The sequence below is a fragment of the Aulonocara sp. 'chitande type north' Nkhata Bay genome, linkage group LG23 (genome assembly GCF_057382095.1).
Source record: "Aulonocara sp. 'chitande type north' Nkhata Bay isolate Kocher_YH1m ecotype deep benthic linkage group LG23, A_spYH_male_GT1.1, whole genome shotgun sequence".
NCBI classification, from domain to species: domain Eukaryota; kingdom Metazoa; phylum Chordata; class Actinopteri; order Cichliformes; family Cichlidae; genus Aulonocara; species Aulonocara sp. 'chitande type north' Nkhata Bay.
Window position 1 is genome coordinate 17589219 of NC_141365.1, and position 26822 is coordinate 17616040.

General features: G+C 38.8%; 1 protein-coding gene across 1 annotated transcript in view; it reads right to left on the reverse strand.

The window, feature by feature from the left end:
• Positions 1 to 26822, reverse strand: part of naaladl2 (N-acetylated alpha-linked acidic dipeptidase like 2) — a 546561-nt gene that overhangs the window by 152807 nt on the left and 366932 nt on the right. The window contains exons 12-14 of the mRNA XM_086283107.1: positions 14228 to 14320; positions 8152 to 8339; positions 7767 to 7895 (exon numbers count right to left, since the gene is read on the reverse strand). Coding sequence (XP_086139233.1) covers positions 7767 to 7895; positions 8152 to 8339; positions 14228 to 14320 — 410 coding nt within the window. The remainder of the gene's footprint in view (positions 1 to 7766; positions 7896 to 8151; positions 8340 to 14227; positions 14321 to 26822) is intronic.

Below are 26822 nucleotides of genomic sequence, written 5' to 3' on the forward strand. Positions count from 1 at the left end.
GGAAAAGGGGAGACAAACAGGTGATATATAAAATCTTAATGTATAATGTGGCCTTGTTTACATCCATATTAATATTATTATTATTATTATTATTATTATTTAATATACGCAATGATTTTTTTTTTTTAAATAAACCATTCTTGACAGAGTTCCCCAAACCCAGCATATATAACAGCATATGTGCCTAGCACCCACTCAACAAGAGTTTTTGTTGACTATGAGTATAGGAGAAGCCATTTCAAATATTATATCAAACTCAAATTCAAACTTGTAAAATCAATATCCTATGATGTGATTTTCAGTTTTCTGTGCTCCACAATCTGCGCAACTCGAAAGATTTGCTGGAACCAGCCTCCCCAGAGAGAGAGTAAGAGAGAGGGACGATAGAAATCAAAAGTAGAGCTAAAATAGATTAAATACTGGACTCAAATACAAAGTAGACAGATTAAAGTAAATAAATGGCAACACTGCTCTGCATCTGCTTGAGGTGCATTTACAGTAGGCAACAGTTTTGTGCCATGTTCACCATTTCCAAATTCAAATTCAAATTTTTATTCCATGAAGTAGTCTTTAGAGCTTGTTTCCTCATATAAAGTTTGTCAACATTTTAAAATAGAAGATTTTGACACACATTGATTCAGTTCATTTGACTATGCACAACTGTCTTAAGGTCCTACCACAAGCTCAATCAGGTTGAAGTCTAGACAGGGCCTTGTTTTTCTGATCAGAAGACAAATCTATGACATGGTTTTCTACAGCATCATGCACCTCTTTCAGTCTGGTACAATAAGCAAAGCAGTGAAAACCGAAAGTCCATAAAGGTATGGCCAGAGAAAAGAGTAACTTTGATCCTCCTGGGTTATGTGAGCAGGTAATTAAATTATCCTCTAAGTGAGTGGTTAGATTGTTGTTTTTTTCAAAAAAATCGCTTTTCAGGAGCTAGTCCAGCATCTGGACAGGTAATTATTGCAGGTATGGCTAACGCCCCATAGATTAGAGTAGGCGCATGGAGCAATGTGTCTGCAAATAAATTATAGGTAGCGATATTTATAGCACCACCAGTGTCCCATTGGCATTTACAGTATACACATTAAGAATGACACCAGAGCAGAGAGTACTGTAAAAACAAAATTTGTAAATGAAGCTGTGGCTATAAGTATGAAACGCAGAAGAATGAAACCTGACAAAAAACGATGACTTTTATAAATCCAAGCAGGATACGTGTTAACATGTTTCCTTAAAGAAGATCAAAGGTAAGTTACATTCTCTTTGTCTCTTTTAAGGCACTGACAGAGGTTGTCTGCAGCTTCATTACAGCCAAATGTGACAGGGCCCTTTTCTTTATTTTAGATTAGGGGATTAAAGAGACATTGCACTCAAATCCATTTGTGACCTCCTGTACCTGAAACTGATTAGTAATTTGCAAGAAGATAAATCTTCCCTGTGGATGAACGACTTCACTCTAAAAAAAATTATACTAAGCATCATAGCCTGAACAGACAAAGAGAGCATGTAGAGCAGAAGTAAGAGAAAGATTTTAATGAGGAAAGTGAGAGGTTAGGGAGATGCAAAGCCTGCTGCTCATGAAAGAGAAGGTTAAGAGGTGATAGAAGGAAAGTGAGCAAGGTGGGGAGAGGGTTGTAGTGCTTAAGGGACAATGAGAAAAAACAAAAAAAAAGGGAAGAGGTGGTGGTGGGGGTGGAGGAAGGAAATGAGATAGAGTAACGATGAGGTGTGTTTTTTCAAAAGGCAAAAGTTTTCAGAGTTTAAAAAGATGGTAGAAGTTGGGAAGAAGTCCGCGAGGGCTGATCATATCTGCAAAACACCCCCAGGTTGGAATAAAGAGACAGTTTGGAAGGCTGAATCATTGAGCTGGTATACTTAATCAGCAGAGTGGCCAATGCAGATTGTATATGACTGTGAAGTGTGGGATGGGGTGAGAGGGAATATTTAGCTCATATTAGGAGTGCTATCCTCCCCCTTGCACACAAGCAACATCTCAAAGAACAGTCAAAGTCTTGCTTTTATTGTGGCGTTTCACACATGTTTTAACTTTTATGTTATTGATGGAAATGAAATGAAATAGTCATGGTATAGGTGAAAAAGGGTATTTGCACACATGAAGGCTAAAGAGTTAGGGAAACAAATATCAGTCCCAAAAGGAAAAGGAACAACAGCAAAAAATTATATTTTGTTCTACATTACCATGCATATGTCATACATAGAGTCATCATTGTGACCAAAAAGTAAAATATGTTCAAACTGTCAGCATAATGGAATCAGTCAGTGATTACATGAAAAGAGTGAAACAAAGGACTATAACAGTAAATGTAAACATGCTAAAGTGACACTGTTTTAACTGCACTCCATGCTCACGCAAACTATTGGTAAGATGTGCATTTATTATGTTTACGGTACTTCATTTGAAGTTCAACATTCATAGTATTATGACTAGGGATGGGTACCGGTATCGGTTCTGACATAAACGGTAATAACCAGACCGAAAAGCAGCGCACATTTTGGTGCTTTATTTCGGTGCTTTTTTTCCCTGAGCTGTGATACACTTTAGATTCTAGCCAATCATTTTACGTTTCCGAGGATAGTAGGCGGGGCCAGGTACGTACGTTCTTTTAGAGCAGAGCTACAGATTAAAAATGCCCAAGGCGAAGTGGTCAAAACTCTGGCTGTACTTCACAGCAAAATATGCAAACTCAGCAGCCTGCAACAAGTGCTTTAAGCTGATACTGTGATACTGTCAAAGGAGGTAACACCTCAAATCCGATGAAACACCTGGCGACGCATAGCGGTTTTTTTAAAAGCCGAGAAATGCGCCGTATTTGATAGCTTGCTGTGAGACCTCACACCGAGCACATCTACTGCGGGTGGGTTGCCTGTTATCGGCCCGGAGTTAGCAACATCCCCCAAAAACACGAAGAGGAGAGTCCTGGCCCCTAGCCCTGCCAGTGTAGCAGAAATGATGACGGATGATGATGGCAGCAGCAGCCGTTCTTCTCTGCGTGAGTAGCTTAATGTTGTTCATGTATAATTTACGTTGAGTAGGCTAACCACGTTATTACATTAATGCATGTAAGGTGAACTAGCAAACACCATCATAGCTACATGCGGCTGTCCTCTTGTTTGATGGCAGATACTCCCTTCACCCTGGCCAAAAAGGCTAAAATGACCAAAGAAAAAGTTGAAAACAGTTAAACATGAGAGGTTTTTGGACAAAGTTTGTGTTTTTTCCATTGTTTAAGCACTGCTTCCAGCCAAGAGTTATACCATATATGCCCTATAGCTGCAGAAAAGGCTAACATTGTTATCTTTTTACAAAAAAACAGCTGAACATGAGAGGTTTTTGGACCAATTTTGTGTTCTCCATTCTTTAAGCACCGGTTTAAGCACCGTTTAGGCCGGTTTGGCACCGGTATCGGATAAAACCTAAACGATACCCATCCCTAATTATGACATGGTTTTATTTAAGTGTATGTCAGTGAAGTTCAGTACATTACTCAATATCATGGTTTGTAAAACACACACTCACACACACCAGTCTACTGTGTCTATTTCACACTTTTCCTCTCTAAAGCTTGAAATGGACACATGCAGTTGCAATACCGCATGCAGAAGGTGGAGTACCAGGAGGGGTAGATAACGTATTTAAAGCCCATAAGTTGCTAGTGAGTAAGTAAGGTAAGAAGTACATTCAAGGGTTCTTCTATTCCAGAAATTATTAAGCTAGATGGCTAATATAGATTTACATGTAAATGTGTTTAAACGCTAACAGGGAAGTAACGGAAAGCTGTTCCATTGCTCAGTTCATGGTGCAGAAACAGAGCGAGAATTGGTAAATAAGTGAGCCCTCTGTGATTTATCATATTAACAAATAAGCTTTCATTTTCAGACTACCTTGGCCATCATAGGATATAGCAGAGTTAGAGAGTAGTGTGAAGAAACTTTTAATAACTCCTTTAACACATTAGCAAAGAAAACCCCTGATGATTGAGAGGGGATGCCAGCTGCTGCCATGTCTGGCTTAATAGAAAAGGCCAGCTGAATAGGTGCAGGCTTCACCTGCATTTTCAGATTAGCAAGAAAAAGTGAAAAAGACTTTGGTTTGGCCAAATATAATAGATTTAACAAGCTGCTTTGCTGATACAGCACCTTTATTTTTCTGTTATTGGTTTATAAACAGCGCTGGAGAGATTGACATTTATCAGTGCCACACAGTGCTTAAAACTTTTAATTTACCTGTGATCTTTTTATTTTATATTAATAAACTTTTTTTCTTTTAATAAAGTTGTAGCCCTATTTTTTTGGAGGTCTTTAAAAGCTGTTTTTAGAGACACTACAACCATATGATTTTAAAAAGGTATTCCTGTAGAGTAAACAGAATATAAAGTATTTCAACTGAGGTCAGCCCTAAAGATCTGCAGCAGTAATATTGATCCATAGATCTACATAACACTGATGGGAAACATTTTTCTCATATTTCTAGAGAAAAATTACTTTCTTCTTTGAAACTTTAAATAAAATTTGTCAGTAACTCAGCTTTACATGCAGTGAGGTATATTTCACAGTGTGATATCGCTACTTTTGCTAAGTGGTTCAGGAAATGGCAAATATTTTAATCACTGTAGGAGGGATACATTTTATAATTCAGACAGGAAAAGGTGAAAAGTTCCAGGGAGAGTGCAGCATTTATAGAAACAATAAATACAGGAAGCACAAAGTCATAAAATTATGTGTTTTGTTTTTATAATGGGATGGGCGTTGTGTCTACTACACCACTGTATTACTCTTGATATATAAGCATTCAGTTCTTTACCATTTATAATAAACTGATAAAGACCTTGTAGTGGTGGTTTGCTTGTTAAAAAAAAACATCATTAATTAAAGAATTATCAGCTCCAATAAATGAACAGGTTAATAATCAGCTGAATTCTTGTACAAGTGTGACAGGTTGAAGGACTACTGCATATAAAACTGTTCAGTTAATACTAATTGATATCTGTTGATATAAGGATGAAAATAATGTAAATATGGTAAGAAAATTGCTAAGAGTTTATTATTTTTCATGTTATATTAATGGCTTTCATGTTACTTAAGAGAACTACAATCTATACATCTCTGATCTGCTAGTAAGCCTTTTCTGGGATCGATTAGTAGTGTCTCTGTTCTCCACCAGGGGGCTTTTGCGCATTCTCCTCACTGCAATAAACTACTGCATGAGAGAGACGCAAATCATAATCACTCTCGTGATTCTTTTCCCCGTTTTCAGGTAAAAGTGTTTAAAAGTTGATATATTTCCAATGTGTACACTGTTAAGATATTTAAGAGGTAATCCTTCATTGTTTTGTAAGCCTTAGAAGCATTATATTACAGTTTTGTGCACATATACGTGGCGGTTTTGAGCCTCAGTTTTGTACTGTGTAATGGCCATTAAGATAACGGCAGGAGCTAAAAACAATTGTCAGCCATTTTTCCAGGAAACCTGCTCAAGTATATGTATAGTCAGCACTTTAGTATTTCGGTTTATTAGTTAGTGTTTTTCTTCCACCATGTGACATTTAGCAGTACAGAATGTGAAACGTTTCTGTTCATTTACTGCATTTACTGCAATAAACTACTGCATGAGAGACGCAAGTCATAATCACTCTCGTGATTCTTTTCCCCCTGTTTTCAGGGGTGTAACACAAGCAGTTGTAGCAGTTGCCCAAAGCCTTTGAGAGATGTCTCGCTTAATCTGCACCTGCAAGGCATCTCTTCCAACTAATTTCAGGAAGAAAGAGAGGGACCTTGGTTATGTAACATTTTTACACCATCTATTTTACTAAAGCTGTTATGGCTTCAGTTACCTGTCTCTCACTCATAGTTCAATGTAGCTGATTTGGCATTAGGGTCTAGCCGGAAGCATTTTCCAACCAGGCTTTAAACCCCTGACGTCTTGTTTCAAAGAAACCGAGGACACCTGTGAGGCATATCCTTAACTAATTTCTGCAAGGCAGAGGAGGATCACATAACGTTTTTATCCTTCTATTATACTAAACGTAAGGGAGAATTATCATAATGGATGTGTAGAATGAGCATAAAATTACTCCATTAAGAATGGCCTTCAAAACAAGGTGGCAGTATTTCATGTCAACATCTGGCCATCTTTATTCTTAATACCGAGCTTGCTGAAATCAGTGTGTCTGCCTAAGAGTCTGCTAGCAGTTGTTCCTGAAGCCAATTTTCTGAGGAAAACTTACCTCAAAAAACATCAAAGCAGAATTGAAAATATTAACATCCTGATTAGTGACGGGTAATTACAGAGAAACAAAGAAATAATAGAAATGAAGAAGCAAAGTAAACTGAAATGTGGTCATATAGTGAGATGTTCTAATTAGTTACAACAAGCCTGCTGTTGTTTCTTTACATAGTTTCAAAAAAGCACCAAAAGATCTCCAAAAGTAGCATTAAGATGCAACGGATCCTTTAGGTCCTTTAAGTTGTGAGTTTAAAGCTCTAACACAACCACTAACATCCTGTCATTGGTTTGGTTTGTCTGTAAACTAGAAAATCAGTGATAGTTCTGCGATCTGGGAGAGGCTCCAACTCCACAGCCATGAATATTTGGTCCTTGTTAAAGTTTAGGCATTTACATCTGCTCATTTCTCCATAATGAGACATCGAAATCTGGCACATGCTTTGATGAGGGGATAACGGGGCGAACGTGGCTCAAGAGTTGGGAGTTCGCCTTGTAATCGGAAGGTTGCCGGTTCGAGCCCCAGCTTGGGCAGTCTCGATCGTTGTGTCCTTGGGCAAGACACATCACCTGTTGCCTGTTGGTCAGAGGGCCCGGTGGTGCTAGTGTCCGGCAGCCTTGACTCTGTCAGTGCACCCCAGGGTGGCTGTGGCTACAATATAGCTTGCCATCACCAGTGAGTGAATGGGTGGATGACTGGATGTGTAAAGCGCTTTGGGGTCCTTAGGGACTAGTAAAGCGCTATACAAATACAGACAGACTATTTAATATGGGTATTAAAACTGATACTGATGCAGAAAAGCATTGATGAAAGCAGTGTGTTATCCAGAGAAGACCTTCTATGAGCACTTTTTTAAGGGTTGAAATAGATAGAAAGTTCTTTCAACAACAGTTACAAAAATAAAGAATATGAAAACTGCTTTTAATCATGCATGATTGGAGCTTTAAGATGAACTGATCGTGGGTAATCTGGATGTCTGAAGCTTAAAATATTTTTTAAGTCATTCCTTTATAAAACAGGGAAAAGTCATGAAGTATTAAGCTGATAACATACAACTTAGTGGGAACTGTGCCTCTAGGAACTCAAATAGAAAACAAGATTAAGTCTTATTTACTATACTTTACCCTCTTAGGGTTAGAGCTTGCAAAACAACATAGTTTTAAAGTAACAGAACCGCCCTTGAAACCGCAAGGGTAATCTCTAATATGGTGCTTAGCAGTTGGTGGTTTTTAGCAGACCTTTTCACACAAATTTCAACATTAACCTGGCAAAATCGCAGCTGTGGCAGCAGCTGTAATTTTGAAAAAAAAGAAAAGAAAATGCCAGTGCTTTATATCCTTTCACTGAAATGAGGCGATTATTCATTGCCATAATTTAGGTGAATCACAGTGCTGCTACTACTAATATTGAGGGATCCCTTATAATTTATATGGTGTATGTTGTGAGAACACTGGACACTATAGCAGGACATCATGTTGGAGTGACAGTAGCAGTACATGGAATCATAGTAATAGTTACCCTCTGTATATCTGAGGTGAGCTGCAGAAGAGTTGGTGAAGCTGTAGCTCTGAGAGCTTCCGTCCCTCTAACTGGAGAGTTCAGGCTGACATAGGCCACTGCACTGCTCTGCAGAACAACACTGTTATCCTGAAAGGAACACATAAATGTACACCACACACCAGCTATTATGATTTCAATCTACTATAATAATCATATAATTGTTGTCATTACACTCATCACACCATCATAATTAAGACCCAACCCCTCACACTCCTTTGACAAGAAGTGTCGTCATATTTCTAGTGATTGGTGTTCATGTATGTTGCCAGTACTTCTATTTTCAGACATTTCTACCCTTGACCCTCTGACATTTAATAAAGCAGAGGCTCTTGTGTTTGCTGACCTTTCCCCACTCATAAGATCCAATGTTTCCCAGGGCTGAGCCTCCCCATGAGCAAAACACAGTGGTACGGTCTGGTACCCATCCGCGTTTGGTTTGCTCTGTCAGTGCTGCAATCAGTTGATTCATAATAGCTGAAGTCCCGCCTCCATGGTCGCTGTCATGACGACTACCAACCAGCACATAGCGATCTGAAGATAAATAAATAAATAAAACAAACAAACAAATAAGTAAATTAAAAACAGAGAAATCTTTATTTTTTTTCATCTCTGTATAGGTAGATACTCAAAAATTTATGGTGAAAAATGAGGGATGCTACACAAACTCAAAATAAATAAGGTAAAGGATGATATACAAATATGTGACAACCACACTTTGCACGATGGGGTGCACAATGGTCTGGTGGTTAGCTCTTTTGCCTTACAGCAAACAGGTCCTGGGTTCAGAGCCACAGGCCAGCTGGGGGGCTTCTATGTGTTTTGTGCTTTGTACTATTAGAGACAATGTTTCAATCATGCTAAAAGAATATGTCCATGAGTGCACAAATGCACACAGATGAGTGCACCTACTGTAACAGGTTTATTTATCCTCCCACAATTCACAGTACAAGGTCACTCGCTGTTTGATGGACCTAATGTTGAACACATGTTGTATCACTGATCATCTGCTCATAAACAAACTCTCTCTCTCTCTCACTCACTCACTCACTCACTCACTCACTCACACACACACACACACACACACACACACACACACACACACACTGTACTTTAAACAGGTCTCCATCTGGGTAATATTTAAATCCCATCATCCTTTTTGACCTTTTTTCCTTCAGTGGCTATCCATTTAGAGTTGGTTGTATTTAAAATAGACTGCCTATTGGAGCCCTCTCCGGCACCTCACCTATTGACTCAAAATGGCTGTCATTCGTCACATAGGCACATATTACGGTCAGGACCTGTTCCCCTGATCCGAAGGCAAGGGTTACCAAGCCTCTCATCCACTGGGAAAAACCTCAATGTATAGGCAGTGAACCAGGGAGATACAGCCCCTTGCCCATCACCAGACTCAGGGAGAGTGGGGACACTACCTGCACTGAGTCCCCAGTGGACCATGTTCCACACATCCATTGCTGAAGCTCATGCAGGTAGCTGCAGCTACTCGGGTATTGGTGCCTAATAGGGGTAATTTTGTTTTGCCAGCCTTAAGATGACTCAGAAGGTTGAAGCAGAACTCAGAATCTCTAGAATAAAGGGGAAGAGTTACATAAGTTTGCATGACCCATGGAACCACAACAGGCACATCAAATTCAAATCACCAAACTGTCCTTAATTACTATAAGAACTAAACTGCTGAACTGAGAAACATGGCTTTTAAGGATTTTGTATAGGAAGAAATTTGACTGAAGGGTGACATTTCTTATGCTAATGTGCAGATACTTGTTGGTAAAAGGCCCAAATATGTCTCTCCATCTTTTTGTGTTAAATTATAGACAGCAGGGATTATTTCAAGAAATCAGATACACAGCACATTATATAGCTAAACCGAGAAAGGGGTTTTAAAATGAATATGTACAAATGATGTGACTTAATAATAGTAGCATAAAGGCATTCACACAGTGTCTTCCTGTGGTTTACCGAGGTAAGAAAGTCACTTGCATTCACACATGAATGCTTCAGGCTTCTTTGTATGCTTTGCATTTTCTACAAAGACAGAGAGATGAGTATGGATGCACAAAGCAGAACTCCTGCAGGCAACAAGAAGAACAGAGCAAACCTCACAACTGCAACACAGAGCACTGATGACTCTGTCTGAGAAAAGAGGTGCTTAGAGAAGCCTGCTAGCTTAGCCCATGACAACATATTATTACATTATGTGGAGCTTCCTGGGTGAATCTTATGAACAGCGATTAGCGTAAAGTACTTTAAATCACTCATACGTGAAAGTGTAATTTACTTTGTTCATGGGTATGTATAGAGGGAGGAGGAGATTAATATATCAAAAGCTAAATTAATTTTTCATAAGAAACCCTAATTAATAAACACAGACTGAAAATAACATAAAATAACATAGACGTGATGCCCTTAGGCTAGGACAAATTATTATTGGTTCAGCTGAAACTAACTGTAGTTTAGTGCAGTAAGTCAATGGAGGAATGTTTTCACTTGCATAAATACATGAGCTACCAACCATGTTTTATTTTGTTTTTTGGTGCAATTGATTCTTGGTAGAAGTCCTCTAACATTTGCTACAGTTTTGAAATTTGCGAGGAATTTTTCTACATTGGCGACATGGTGGCAGAGTGATTAGGACTGTTGCCTCACAGCAGGAAGGTCCAGAGTTTGATTCCACCACCTGGCCAGGGCCTTTCTGTGTGGGCCTTTGCATGTTCTCCCTGTGTTTGCGTAGGTTTTCTCTGGGTACTCTGGCTTCTACCCACAGTCCAAAAACATGCAGTTAGTGGGGTTAGGTCATTTGGTAATTCCAAATTGCCCCTAGGTGTGAATGTGAGCGAGAATGGTTGTTTGTCTATATGTATTAGACCTGTGACAGACTCTCGACCTGTCCAGGGTGTACCCTACCTCTCACCCTTTGATAGCTGAGATAGGCTACAGCCCCCCGCGACCCTGACAACGATAAGTGGAAGAGAATGGATGGATGGAGTTTTCTACATTAGCAATTTAGCAATGTAGGTATCTTGAGATTAGGTGGCCACTCAAGTTCTTTATCTCATATTTCATATGCATGAGTTTTATTTATTTATTTCAGGATTGTGTTGGAATTGTATAGCTTCGGGCTTTTAACTGAGGATTGTGGGCATAAGCTAATATTTCTATGACTATACTTTACGTTTTATCCATCCATCCATTCGCTTATCCTTTTCAGGGTCGCGGGGGGCGCTGGAGCCTATCCCAGCTGTCATAGGGCGAGAGGCGGGGTACACCCTGGACAGGTCGCCAGTCTGTCGCAGGGCCAACACACAGGGACAGACAACCATTCGCACTCACATTCACTCGCACATTCACACCATTCACACCATGGCAATTTGGACTTTATGTTTTATTTATACAAAAAGAATTATATTAAATTATATTTATTTATACAAAAAATAATTTCCCCCAGGGATCAATAAAGTATTCTGATTCTGATTCTGATTATTTGGTCATATTTTGCCTTTAGATTAACAGTAAAAAGTATAAAGTCATGATAGCTGTTCAAAGCCCGGCTTCATAGTAACTGGATGAGACACTAATTAGTACAAATGTGTGACACTTTTGTCACACAACAAACAAATAAGCAAACAAAAAAGCTGCAGTTCTTTAGAATAAGAACGTCTTCACAAAGTGAGTGCAATGTTATAAGACTCCTACGTAAACCCAAACTTTACAGCAGAAATAAACCTTTTTATGTGCATGATGGACAAAAAAAAAAATCACAGACACGACTGATTTAAGTGGCAGGTGATGCCGATAAGGCTCCTCTTAACCATGTGTCTGATGTTGGTGCTTTTTGGAAAATGTTTTAATGTTATTTTCTGACAAGTAATATGGATTGCTGCAAAGACATATGTACTGTTGTAACAGTCCATGCAGGTAATCCCTGCTCCAGTTCTAGTGCTTTATTTAAATGCTTATTTTTGCTATGTTACTTAGCACACTGTAGGCACTAAGGCACTGGACTCTGTGATGTAGCCATATAGTGTATGGATGCAGCTTTTTAACCAAGCTTCCCAGCCTTAGCTAGTTGAATGCATGTGAATGCAGATGTCTGATGCAGTCTTTAACCACTCAAGTGCCTAGTACAAAATCCATGTTGTCTGCACCTATATGTAAAAAGGTGTCAAACTGAATATTTGAAGCACAGCACATTTTGAAGTCGCCATTTCCAACATGTTTGCTTGGGGCTGCATATAAGAAAGGGCAACTTTGGACAATGCCTGAAACTGATTCTCCCAACATTGTCCAGGAAGGCAACCAAATAAAATAATGGAAGAATAATCATAAAATGTGCTATTAGTGAGCAGTTGATAGACTTTCTACATTTTTGTTGCGTTCGAAACAGTTTGAACCAGCTTTATACTATAATTATATACAAATCTAAATCTATGAATTCATTTCACTGAGCTATTATTAGAATATAAACAGTTATGTCCCTGGAGTATTCATGTAACACTTGTGTTGAACCACACTGGCTCAAACTACAGGGCTGCTTTGATGTTACAGTGTGCCTGTTTGGCAGATTTGTTATGCTGCTAGCTGTAGCTGCGTACAGCATTATTTAAGAAAAACAGCAAAGAGTCATTCAGAATTACCCATTGCCATCATGCATGAATATTCAGTCTGTTTAGAGTTAAGTGTGGAACAGACATATGATGAAACCCCCACAACCAGTTAAAGCATCACTCCTTCCAGAGATTTGTGACCCATATTATCTGCTTTAGTGGGCCATTATGCCTGCTTAATATTACACTGTAAATCAGCAAGATAATTTTCCACTACTGAGTGGGCAGGACAGGTACAGTAGCGTGACATTGGAGGAAGGCTGTGTGGATGAGGCAAGGGCAAGATAAAGAGACAATTTAAAAAAGGATAGGGGTAGTTTTAGCTAAGAAGAAAGAGCCAGGGTTGACATTTAAATATTAAAAGACCACAGCATACAGCATGTTTGAAATGGGCAGAGTTAACAAAGCCTTGTAAATGGAAACAGAAAAAAAAGATACGTCTCCAATGGTCCATTTTCAAAAGTCTTTGCCAACATCAATGGGCAACTTTTTGAAATAAATAGATGCAAATGGCAGACATTTAAGAAACACGATGGTTGACATTAAGAGAGCAAAAGGCAGTTAATGTCTACTTTAGTCAACATTAAGGTGGTTAATGTCTACTTATCAGAGCTTAACCACCTTTGGATTCACGGGATGAAAATGAAAGTGTGATCAAATCAAGTTAAAGCTTCTATTATTGTGTTTTGATCTAATGTATCCATAAAAAACGTGCACCTGCATCTTCTGAACCTTAATATGTGTTTATAAGAATCACTTTTCAGGTGAAATGTAACCTAAATTTAGATGGATCTGAAATAATGTTATAATCAAAACTAATTAAAAGTAATGTAAATACCTAGAACTATTAGAATCTAATAGATTCTAATAGTTCTAAAACAACACTTCTAAGTGAGAAAGTCATGCATTATTGTGATCCCTGTGCTCACTACATGTGGATAGAAGTGCTGTATGCAAGGAAAATAATAGGCAATGCCACAGTTTATTAAAGAATTTAAAAAAAGAATATTTTCCTCACTAATATAAAATATTTGTTATGGCAGCCATATAATTCAATTTGAGTTTAATTGTGTTTGCATTAAAGGTGATGTCATCTGGTTATTTTAGTCATCAAAACGGTTAATTTCACATGGAAAGGTAATATAAATGATTATTATTATCTTATGTATCAGAAGCCAGTGGTTCATGTTATGTCACTGCTACAAAGTGCTAGTCTTGTCTAAATACCCAGTGGTTCAGTTGCTCAAGAGCACTTTAAGAGAAGTCATTGTGGTTGTCTCATTTAACCACCAGTGAGAATATTTCTGTAGCACAGAATGTGCTTAGTTTCTATAATTTGCTCTTCTGCTGAGACACAGATGTGGATAGCATTGATGGTGGGAAGCAGAAACTGCTTCCCCATTTACAGGATTAGTGGCAAACTGAACTAACATGCACTGTTTGTAGCCTCATTTATGATGGCTATGAAAGTGGTGTTGATATTATCATGGAATTTTCTGCCAGTAAGAGAATACAGATGTTTCCAAATTTCTCCTTTAATCTTTTTTTTATGATTTCTACTGCTTGTTTAAAGCCAAGCACAGACAGATTGAGTTGAGGAATGAAAGCCATGTTTGGGGACTAAGTGCATTATGTTGCAGCAGAGCTAAGTAATACAAGCATCATCAAGAAATCATTACCTTTTCTGTTAACGAAACAGGAAAGAATACAAATGTAGCTAAAAGCAAAGATAGAGACAGAAAAATGCTGAGATTGTGTTTTAACTTTAAGGCAAATCTGCAGTGGCTTTGTACAAACCTGGGTTCCTCTTTCCCTTCAGATATCCCACAACGTTGTAAATTTTCTTGTACGAAAACTGGTTTCCAATTGTCAGGGTTATCTTCTTGCGCTCTAGGAAAAAGAAAGAAAAAGACAAATTGTAAGATGAGTAATTCTGAATTATTATTGATTCATAGTGTGACGATACTGGGAGATTTTCATTCATAAGTTTTCACTCAGCAAAAAGAAAATATATTTACATAGACAGAACCTGGTTTGAATGCTCTGTTCTAAATCAAATGTGCCATGGGGGATATTACCACTCTGGAGTTCGTTATTATTAATCTCTGTAGGTTTCTTCCTGTTAAATGGTAAGTTTTCCTGCCCACTGTCGCCAAGTGCTCATAAGAGGTTGCATGATTGTTGGGGTTTCTCTGTATTATTGTGTTTTTTGTTTTTTTTTTAAAACTTGGAATATAAACAGTAACCTTGCAGTCATATTGAGGTGACTGATTTGTGATTTGGAACTATATAAATTAAATAGAATAGAATTGACTGTGCAGGTTCTCAGTCATTCAGGCCGTGGTAGTCTAAAAGGCTTGGAAAGAAAGCTCCTTGGACCGAACTGATTTGAACTGAACTGAATTGACTTTAATTACATTTTCAAGCTAAAAACCAAAAACAAAGTAGACTGACGTAAAATAAATTAAATCAAATGAACGTTGTGGTTAGTATATCCTATAGCTATTGCTTAGGTTAAAAACAGCCTTCAAATTCAGAGTGAACACAATGAAACAAACCACCTACCAATCAGCAGTTAGATTTTATGACATTTTATCTACCTTTAGGTTCATATTTCTTTTTAGCAATTACACATCTAACACCTTGTGGAGGAACTGATGTATTAATTACATTCCTTGACAATGTTTTCTCTTTTTTCTTCTCCTCTCCTAGATTTTTTTTGTTTTTGCTCCACATCGTATACATTCAGATAGTCATCCTCATTCTTCACCAGTGTCCCACCAATAGTTTTTAGACTTTAGTCACAATTGTTGAAATTATCCTTTTGTGCATTGGCAGTTCCAAATAATTCATCTGATTGGACAAACTGCACTCTCAGAGTGCGGTCAAAGTGAAATATCACTTGAACCTTTAAGTACTTCATCACTCCACTTTACAGGTGTCCTAAAATTGTTAAGTTGTTTTCCAAGGGTTAAACTCTTGATGGTTGTCAGAAGGGAAGGAAACACACAATCTTCAGGAAACTGGAGATCAGAATGCATTAAACTACTACTGTTCATCTGTTACGGTGTGTTCACACCGAACGCGATAGAAGCAGGCAGAGCGTCAGGCTTACATGTAAAGTCAATGGAAAGGCGCGCTGACCCGCGATTGCGGCTCCCGCGAAAATTCGGAAGCAGATTTGCGTCGCGAAAACGCCTGAAACGCGCGTGAGTGTAGCGCGTTTCAGGCGTTTGACTCGCGAAAAAAACCACGCGCGTGAGTTTATGTGTTGCATTTTGTGTATACACGCGTTTCGCGTCCCCCGCTCGAGTTGGAAAAATCTGAACTCCAGCGTCAAATCACGCCGCGACAACCAATCAGGAGCCTGGTGACGTGGCTGTTACCTAGTTCAAAGGGGCAGATCCAGCCAAAGCCCTTTATTCTTCAATAGAAGGAAGGCTAATCAATGCCGTAGCAAACAACCCGGAGCCATACGACACCAGCTGCTTTCTGGACCGAGACAGGAATATAAAGGACCGAGCTTGGAGGAAGATATGTAAAGAGATCGGGCAACCTGGTAAGTTCATTCATTTCTCTTAAGTTTTCTCTAAAGTTTTCACTGACCCGGGGAAGCAGCACAAAAGCTAGCAAGCCACCGCTATTTTCCCACTGACGTACAAATACCGTTCTGCTTTTAGGCATGTTGTCATTTAAGAATATATTTTATTGTTTATTAATAAACAGCTCACAGTGGTCCCGCTGTTCATCCGTCACTGCCTCTTTTTTTAAATTTTCTTTTTCTTTTTTTTGCACCGGACAGCATTGCATTCTGCAGCCTGATTGACAAATCTGCTCCGTGTCGTGTCTCCTGCACTTGCCAAATTGATCACGTTTGGTTTTGATAACCATCACGTCCAATAGAAAAAACAGCACAAAAACACCCATAACTATGAGCCTCATTCGGAAATAGACACCTGCACCGCGAGGGAAAAAGGCGCACGAAAGTGGCAGGCAGATGAAGACAAACCGCGGCATAATAATACTTTTACGTTTTGCAATCTACAAAGGTTTGCACTTTGAGAATCAATTGTGAGAACTGTGACCAATGTTCATGTGTGTGTGTGGAAAACAGTGTATAAAGTGCGTGGCCAGGGGCTAGTTATTCTGAGAACCCCTGCTGCAATAAATGAGGGACCACTGTCTACTCTATGATTATTATATTCAACCTGTTAACATTTAATACTGTATTGATAGAACCAACTGATTCTGAAGCAGAGCATCCCCTGTTGCTTCTCCTGGCTCCCCAGTCCCTGAGCTCCTGCTGCTGCACCCACAGGTATGTAGAGCAAGCACTGATACCTTTTTAGTCGGTGGGATTGCCTTGTGATCACCTTTACTAAAGATCTACAACCAATCTGATTATATCCTGTTTTTGGTTTGTTTTTTTCAATGATGAAATTAAATTCTAGTAGCAGCCTTCTCATTTCTTTGCATTTTGTGCTGTTTTACAGGCCCACAGGGGAGGACGGCTCCGAGGCAGATGAGGGACGGGTCCCAGGACGGTCCATCGGTGGTGGAGCTGGCCACCCTGGTGTCCCTGAAGAGTCCACACCAGTCTCCAATGGAGCATTTCCTCCTCAGCCTGGTTCCTGCTCTGGAGAGCAGCTGGTCCTTTTTATTCCTGTCTCTCTGTAAATACTTATATTTTATATATTTATGTTTAATGTATTTCTGTGTGAGAATTTTAATATTATTTCAAATAAATTTTTATAATGACTAATGTCTCAGTTCTACTACACAGCAAATGTTGGCACACGACTTTACACATGTAGACTTTATTTCATATTATACTAATGACAAAATATACTGATACAGTGGGATGCAGAAGTTTGGGCAACCTTGTTAATAGACATCATTTTCCTGTATAAATCGTTGGTTGTTACAATAAAAAATGTCAGTTAAATATCATACAGGAGACACACACAGTGATATTTGAGAAGTGAAAAGAAGTTTACTGGAGTTACAAAAAGTGTGCAATAATTATTTAAACAAAATCAAGCAGGTGCATAAATTTGGGCACCACAAAAAAGAAATGAAATAAATATTTAGTGTATATCAATGTGTGTGTCTCCTATATGATATATGGGGTGCCTTTGTCTGGACGTGCTTCCCATCCAGAGCTGCACAGCACAGAGGGAAGTTCCAGCGCTCCTGGAGTCCCTCTGTGATGGACCGCCAGTCTCCAGGTGAAGGCACAGCCATGAAGTCGTCCACTAGACAGTCCCAGATGGCTGTCGCTGCCTGGGGGGTGATCTGGCTCACCGTGGACACACCGACTCTGAAACTGAACGCTTGGTGCTGAAGGAGTCCCCGGTGACAAGGAACCTGGACAAAATTGTTCAAAATCAGTATTATGTGTACTGCAGTTACAAAATACATTATTCAAATTCCAAAATACTTTGGTGATGTCAGATTTAAATCACAAAACTTAAATCTTACATAAAAGATTTTGTAATTATAAGGATAATTACAAAATGTATATTAGATAATATCTAAAACAGTTGTGTTTTATTTTAACTTTAACATATCATAATTTGATTGGTAGCAACTTTCACAACTACAGTGAGCCAATCACTCATAATTCCTAAACATGTCAATCAGGTAGGAATGAAGTGAGACATTAATAGAAATAAAGAGTTGTGTGTTGACATGTAGCCCTTTCCTTGCTTAAATCATTAATATTTTTGAAAAATTAATCTGTGATAAGACAGCTTATCAAGATAGAACCATGTAACTAGAGATGAACCAAACTGTTCACAGTTTTATCTAACTCTGTTTTAATAAAGGCTGGTGACCCCTGCTATAGAGTCTGACAGCTGCAGGGATTATATACAAATATTCAACTATCCCAGAATTAAACCAGGTCTAAATAAAAAGGAGTGAGTATCACTACAAAGGTTAACTCAGTGGTCCTAATGCTACAGTTTGATATCAGCAAACACCGAGCGCATACATTGATGTGACACCACAGCCATGCTATCATCGCAAACACTGATAACAGCATAAATCGAATTAAATCGGGACTTGATGAGAGCTTCTGAGTATCACTAGAAATATTATAAACAGTCGTCTTTGTACCACAGTTTGCTTTCAGTAAACACCGAGAGCATTCACTGTTAGCATAGCACATCCATGTTAGCAGTGTATAAATGGATGGTTTAGCATATATTAGCATAGGTATCAATAAAGGACTACCGTATTAAATACTTTTACTAACCTCAGGCAGACGGACAGGCGCTCTGCAGGTGGGATTGAGCGCCTGTAGTTGGTGTCTAGGCGGGCGATTCTGGGACCGACGCGGGACAGCAGGTCCTCAAACTGGCCGAGTGAATGACGGTGATAGCGCTGGAATCGGCCGTCATCCAGGCGCAGCTCCTGGAGCAAGTGGTGAAACTCACCAAACTGCTCACGCCTCTGGAGGACCTGATGGACCCAGGTACGGCAAGGATGTCCTTTACGCCGCTACTCTGCTCTCCACAGTAAATAGAGAAGGGAGACTCTCTCTTCAAGCGCTAGCTCGACAGCTGCCATCTTGCAAAGATACCGGTCTTGCAAAACTTCCTCCCACATCCCCGGTTCACGTGCGTTAAAATATGATATTTTGGGGCGCGATGGATTTTTCTTGGACACGCGTAGAGGTGCGAATGTGCACGCGTCAAGTTAGGGGCGTTTGGGGCTTTTTTCACGCGCCCATCGCGTTCGGTGTGAACACACCGTTAGACTGCTCTGTCAAGCCCTCTCATAGAGCGGTTGGTTAGAGTGGCATTAAAGTAATTACAATAGAGTCCATTTGTGTTTTTGTGCACTCTGGTGTGTCTGGGTTCATTTGTGTTTACTTCTATGTGTATCTTTACAAGGACACATTGGTGTTGGATTCTTTGAGAGAGAGACACGATGTGTGGAAAGTGAGAACATTTGCTTGTCTCTAGTTGCTAACACGTCTTGCAGGGCTGTTTGAGGGTTAAGACTTCATGTTAAGGCAGGGTAGCGGTTTTACACGAAATCATGATGTGAGGGTAGATGACTAGGGAATGTGTGTGCATGCACTTGCATCAATCTCAACCAGTTGGAAAGTAAAGGTAATGAAAGGCAGATATAAACAATATTGCATAGAGCCGCTTAAAAAAGTACCTTATTGGGGTCTTGTGACTTCCTTTTAGGCATTTTCATCATATATGGGACAGTGAGAGAGTGTTAATAGGGGAGTATGTAAGGAAAGTCACATATTAAAGTAATAATAGAAAACTAAATGGGATTTTGCACAGACTAAAAATTTAATAATAATAAATTGTCAGCTCAAAGTTCCAATTTCAGTTTATGCTAGATTGGAGATTATTATTTTTATGATTATGATGTTTTTGTATTTACAGCTCTATCAACAAACAGCAACAATACATAAAAATGTGAAACATAACATGACCTTCGAAGACTTTCATGTGATAGTCTTAAAGTGCAACTGGCTCTTGTAAGAAAGGCAAAAAGACCACACTTAAAAGCACACACAGATGGCCATATGATGCATTTGACAGAGCAGTCACTAGATATTGTGTCTGCCAGCTCAGCTGCCTTGCTGGATGGCTGTGAGCTCTTGGGGGGCTGATGGCTGGATATCTGAGGGAAATACAGAAGAAGTGCCAGCAAAGATGCGAGCTGGGGCTCAAACTGTGTGTGACAGAGGTCCCCTGCCTACAGCACTACAGCATGACAGCCCACTTTTCCAGTTTCACTCCTGTCCTCCATCCCTCCCTCCCTGCCTGTCTGCTTGCCCTCTCGCTCCTGTTTAATACATTATAAAAATTCACTGCTTTCTCTCATAGGCACCACATAACCCATTTATCACTTTTGACATTGGCACAAATGACTATGGCTAAAGAGGAGGGATGGAACATGTGGACCGTTTGTGTATTCAATCTGCAAACGCACAGAGAGTAGGGAGAGAGATTTGTCATAGAGTAATTCCCCTCATGATGAATGGGTTTACAGATACGGCTGCTTCTACAGGTAAGAGGTGACTCTAAGTTAAGTTTTGAGAGTTGATGAAAATATTTAAAGGGACAATAGTACATGTTTGACTTCCAAGGGCTAAATGAAATGGAAATGCCCTTTTCCCCACAGAATGTGTCCTGATTTCAGCAAATATAAAACTCAAATACACTGTGATGTCACCAACAGAGCTAAGCTATTTAGCACCATTTTATCCTGGAGGATTGTATGAATTCCCTATCACAAGCAGTATGGCAGAATAAAAAGCAGCATGTTGTTTTAGTGGTAAGAGCTGTTTCCTCAGAGGAAAAGAGTCCTGGGTTCAAACCAAGGCAGAGCTTTCTCCCAGAGGTTTACCTTTGTAAATGAAATTAACCTCCTAAGACCCAAACTCCTTCACGACATGCATTTTTAATTTCTCTTTGATATTTGGGCATATTGGGGCTCGATGAATGTAAATACAAAGAATTACCAGATATATATATTTTTTTTTTTTACGTTATTTTTGTTTTTAAGAAAAATGAGAGCCACATGAGGATATTCTTTAAAAATTTGATAGAACAGTAGCAGTATAATGCCCTTGTAAGTGGATCTCAGGCCCTTGTAGATCAAAATTGAGTATTTTGGTCTAAATAACCCAAAATGTGATGTCCACATATGTGGACGCCAGGTCCTAGGAGGTTAAAGGAACCAATGTGCTCAACCTGTGCATACTTTTACTTTCCCCACAAAATGTAGCTTCTGTATGATCAAAGGTTCATGAAGACTTCAAACACATGTAGAACATTACCTTTTAAAACAGCATATACGACTTTATTCCATTTCAAGTTGGTCGAGACAGTTAGTAGCACTGCCATGTCTATACTCGAAATACAAAATCTAAATTACCTTAGCGGCAAGGCTAGTCTGGCTCTGTCTGTAGTTGGGAAAGATTACCAGTGCCACCGATACTGCTCAAAACTAAACTGTAATCATATTGTTTGTGCTTGTGAAATTGTTTTACACCAACTAATTCCACACTTGTTCAGGATCCTTGGAACTGCATTTGAACACTCTGGGTCTCCTCTGGTATCACTCATGGCTGAGTTGCCGACGGGGATAACGTACTGCAATCCTTTCCTAAACCTTGTTAAGTGCTTTTGCCATCTAAACCCTAACCCTAAACCAAACCTAATGGGAAGTGAAATGAAATGTAACTAAATACACAACCAAAGCTCCTGTGACAAGATCCTTGGTCTCCCGCTTGACAATCTCATAATTTACACCACTTCGGCTTACCAATGCTGATTTCCGTAACTCTAGGACATCTACTGCATCTCAGCCTCTTTGATTAAATGGCAGAATGAGACATAGTAAGAATAGGTGGCAGATATGTACCCTGGTTACAGCGCCATGGTGTATTGGTAAAGACATAAACTCCTAGTAATGGTAATGGTCTTTTAGTAGCATTGTAACATTGTGTTACTCTGACTACTGGATAGATTTATTAGACAAACTTATACTTAGCATTACATAGAATTAAAATATGTAATACATTTTTAAGGCAAGAAATAAGAAAGAAACCATATATGCAATAACAAAATACATCCATACATTCTACTACTTTAAATATATAAACTAGATAATTAAAAAAAGATATTATGTATAATCTTATAAAATTGTCTACATTCAGAAGCAACTAAGTGCAATTCTCTGCTGGGTATTAAATGCATAGTTGAGAGGAAAAAGCAGCAAATGAATGTGGGAAACCTGCACATAGCAATCAATAGCAGTGTAATTAAAGGGCCTCGGAGTCCTTTATATAAAGCCATTTTAAGTTGCTCTGCTTCACTCGCCTCTCCCTCTGCGGCTTTGCAATGTAATTTCCATGGAAATTTGGTACACTTTTGGCATTTGTTCTGAGTGGGAGACAGGATAAAACAGAGTGAGAAAGAAGAATTGTACATATTAGAAAATTAAAAGGCAGACAAAAAGACTTTTAGATACCTCTGACTTTGTTTTTTGCTTTTTTAATCAAATACAATTTTATACCATTAATAACTGCAAGATGAATGTGTGGTGCTGTCAGTATGTTTCTGTGTGCCCATGAGAGAGGGAGGATTTGGTCCTCATTTTAGAATTAATATTGCAATATTAAAGTCTTATTGCATATCCAGATCTATCTTTACATGTATGGAATCTCTGAACTGTTATTAAATAACTAAAAATCTATTTTAAAGATTACAATAAGAAAAAACAAAGACCTAGAAAATAACGCACACAAAAGAAACTGTATAATCATTCTAAGTTTTAAAAATACTATATTGCATTGTATTATAACAGGATGTAATACTTTTCTGGCTATGTAATGAAAAGATCTGTTATATAATCACAGAACATAAAGTCTAGCCTTTCTAGAGGGTATTAAATGTAGAGTGTAGCAGAAAAAGCAAGTTAGAGAATTATAGGAAACCTACTGTAACTTTCAGTAGAGGTGTAATAGTGCCTTTGGCCAAAATAAGCGTGAAAGAATAATAATAAAGGAAAAATAAAAAGTGCAGAGTTATAATATCAGTACTGTTCGTTGAACGGAAAGGACACATTGCAGTATTTACTCCTATCTAAGTAACATAACTTATATGAGGTTTTTTTTTTAAAGATTTCTGTTTGGCTGTAAAACATTATTTTAGTTTCCTTTAGCATTTATATTGCTTATAGTAACTTATATAAGAAGACATGATTATATGTAAAGCATGTTGTTGTGGACTTTCAAAGGGGACTGTTGCTGTTGTCACTGATACGTTGATATTTTAGGGCACTTATTCTGTTACCACTCAGGCACATTCTGCAATGCCAACTTTTAACCTTTTCAAAATGATGGAACATATTTCTAGACTTATTAAAATGCAATGCACTGCCATTTTCACAAGTAAACGCAGTCCTATCCCACCAATCAGTAGAAAAGGTTTCAGGATAACCGTGTTGTAAAATATTTTATAGTTCTTTAAATTTTGTATTTCACTTTCAATAAAAAATGAAAACAAACTGCGAGTATTTCCAACATCTCAAGTCTCAAGTCTATGTTTTTTTAAACTTTTATTTTACATAAGCGTATCTTAGCTGTGATATATGCCAAGCTTAGATCGGAAGAAGAAAAAGCATTTAGCTTCAATTTAAAAAATAAATAAATAAGTAAAACGCTGTATATGAGCAAACACAACCAATCACAAGTACACCTGCTGGGTCATTATATATCAGAAGGACATTATGAGTCATTGTCACATCTTTGTCAGTATCTGCAATCATTCCATCTGCTAATTCAACAAACACTCCGGCCGTGCAAAGATTCTGACTTCAAGTCCAATAAGATATATGAACATGCATGAATGCAGAAAAGTGTGTGAAAGTGTGTACTTGCTGGCATTTCAAAGTGTAAATGTGTGTGTACAATTAATCAGCCTTGCCAGGGTAAACTGGGGCTTGCAACAGGCCTTAGAGATAGTGATGGACTAGCTTGGTAATTGTCTGGTCAACAGACACACCACTCAGATAGAGTTGGCGCCAAAGCCCCAAGGCCCGATTTAGACAGCGTGTGCTCAGTGAATTAATCAATCTTTAAAGGGCACAACACATGGGGGAAGTGACATCTATCAGAAACACACACTCACACATACAAATACATGGCCACAGACTACAGAAAAGTACCAGGTATTCATTAACGTATTAATTAACATGAGCAATTAGAGATGCAAGAACGCAAAGAACAACAATAGTTTCAAACTAAAATTCAAACAGGAAGCTAACTGGAAAAAAAAATAGGAAGATTTTAAATCTGAAATTTGACATAAAGGACCAGCTGGTTGGTAGTTTGCTTGTCAATGGATCTTTGAAAGCCAAGTCACCTCCAATGTGCCTGAGTATGTGTATAAGTTAATGTTAACAAGGTGCTTAGCTATAGATGTGTGATATCTATAGCTTAGCTATAGATATGAAATGGGTATCAGGAGTATTTTCTTTCTAAACACATTTGCTACAACTATACATTTCAAAATGGTAGCTATATGCTTATAAAATAAACTGTCTGGCAGATGAATGCTAAACATTTTGAATGTTAAAAATTTTTCTTATCTGCTATGTAAAAGGCTGTATTCATGAATGCTTTTATGGCAACTCAAGAATATGAAGTATGTGGGGTTATAGCAGATGGGCTTGCATATTGCACATTTATTTATTTATACATTTATTAACATCAAATAGATCATATACAGAATAAGCTAGTGTCTTACACAGATCTAATAAAATTAGATCTTTAATTTAATATATTATAAAAGGAATAATCAAGCTGGACACCACTTTAAATATGCACACATTTAAAAAATGCCAACATACATGCACAAATTCACTCACACGTACATTGCTAAAAGTACTGTGAGGGCAACCACATCATCTCGTTAAGGTCTGGTGAGCTCCATGGAGGGCCCCTAAGCAATTAACCAATGGCCAGCCAATATACCCAGCCTTAATTGAATGGGAATTAAAAGAGAAAATAAGGAGAAACGGAATTAAAAAGAAAGAGAAAAAAATGAAAGGAGGCAGACAGATGGAAACAAATGATAGTGGGATCCCAAGAGTGGTCAGAGGTGCAGCCAATCGATTGGAGACAGATTACATCTCTCTCGCTTTCTCTCTTTGTCTTCCCTTTTGACTCGCTCCCTCCCTTGCAACTATTCTTTCCCTCTTTCTGCCTCATTTGAAGTAATGGAAACACTTGAAAAAGAAGCCTACCTTGCAAAACCATTGGCTCTACAATAAGATCAGTCTTCGAAGATGCCTTTCTTCTAAGAGCAGGGACAAACACATGCACACAAACACTCACACACATTCAAAATGTCCACTCGAAAACCAACAGTACCCCTGCCAGAACTGGAACAGCATCTGACACACCACTTGCTACACTGAAATCATCTACTGTTTTGCCCAGTAGAGACCTAAAAACAAATAACTGAACCAAAATATCTACAAACTAAGACTCGTGGTATAGATTTTCAGGGATTCAAAAAAAAATTATGTTGACTGCAATACTCAAAAGCACCGAAATGTTTTAAACCTAATGAGTTTCAAATTCACAACTGGAAAAAAAGCAATAAAGTGAATGTGGTACACACATGCCCAATCACTCAGTCAATAGTACTCATGTCTTTGGCCACTGGGTTTTAGGGGTGCATCACTCCATCAGGCCACATGGGTGCATAAACGTGATGAACTGTGTGTGGGCTGTGTGACTGTTATCTGTGCAACATTGGAAAAGGGCAGAATGCAGTGTTCCATTCAATGACCAGCTGCTTGGATTTATCGAGAAATAAATGGAAATAGACAGACCATACACACGTTCAATAGGGGAAGCATGTGGACAACAAGAGATGACGACTGAGCAGAGACTCAAGTGAGAGACAGAGGGCTCAGGATAAGAAAGTGAGGGAGCAGAAGGTAGTGTTGTGATAGGGAACTGTAGTAAAGACACTGAGATAAAAAAAAAAAGGATTTAAACTTTCAAAAGCAGGAAAGAAAGAATTTTCCATTTATATTGTATACATTTCATTTTATATACATACTCACATATACAAAATGCTTCAATAGAGTACAAAAGTGGGAACACACATGTACCTCAATATGCCAATGAAAATATCCGTAGTCCTGCTTGTGTAGTAGTAAAGATGTCAAAAAACATCACCGCAGTCATAGTAGAACAAATGGCAAATTTGAAACTTTTATTAGATCAGTATTATCAGATCTGTGGCCATGTGTTCTGGACATTTGGGTGAGAGGTGCTGACCCGTCAACTGATCAACACTTGGTGGATAGCCTGTGGGACGCGGCTCAGGCAGTGGATGAAGCCAAAACTTGGGTGTGGGAGGAGTTCGGAGATTTTGACTGAGTCATGCTGGGCTTACACTGTGCGATTTTTTCAGTCGTGCGATTCAGCTCCTGCTCAAACTGTACGATTGACTCGCAGGGGTTAGAAGTTCACAGGTCACGATGCAGGGTCTCACACTATACGACTGATGCGACCTGAGTGCTCACACTGTGCGTCCATAAAATGAAGGTTATAACAGAAATTCTGTCGCTCGCTCTCTCTGTCTTTCACTCACACAGACACGCACACCACCACCATCAACTTTGCTAAATTGCTAATGAAAAACATTGATCAGGCAGCTGTGATTGAGCAGCAGTGTAGATCCAACTATTTTCACGGTTGTTGTGTCGTGATAATTTTGTGAGGCCACATCGAAAAGGCTCGGATGAGCTTTCCAAAGTTCTACAAGTTGTACCTCCATCGCTTGTGTCCAGATCACACGCTGCACTGCCGTGCTGCGCCGTCTTTTTCGCT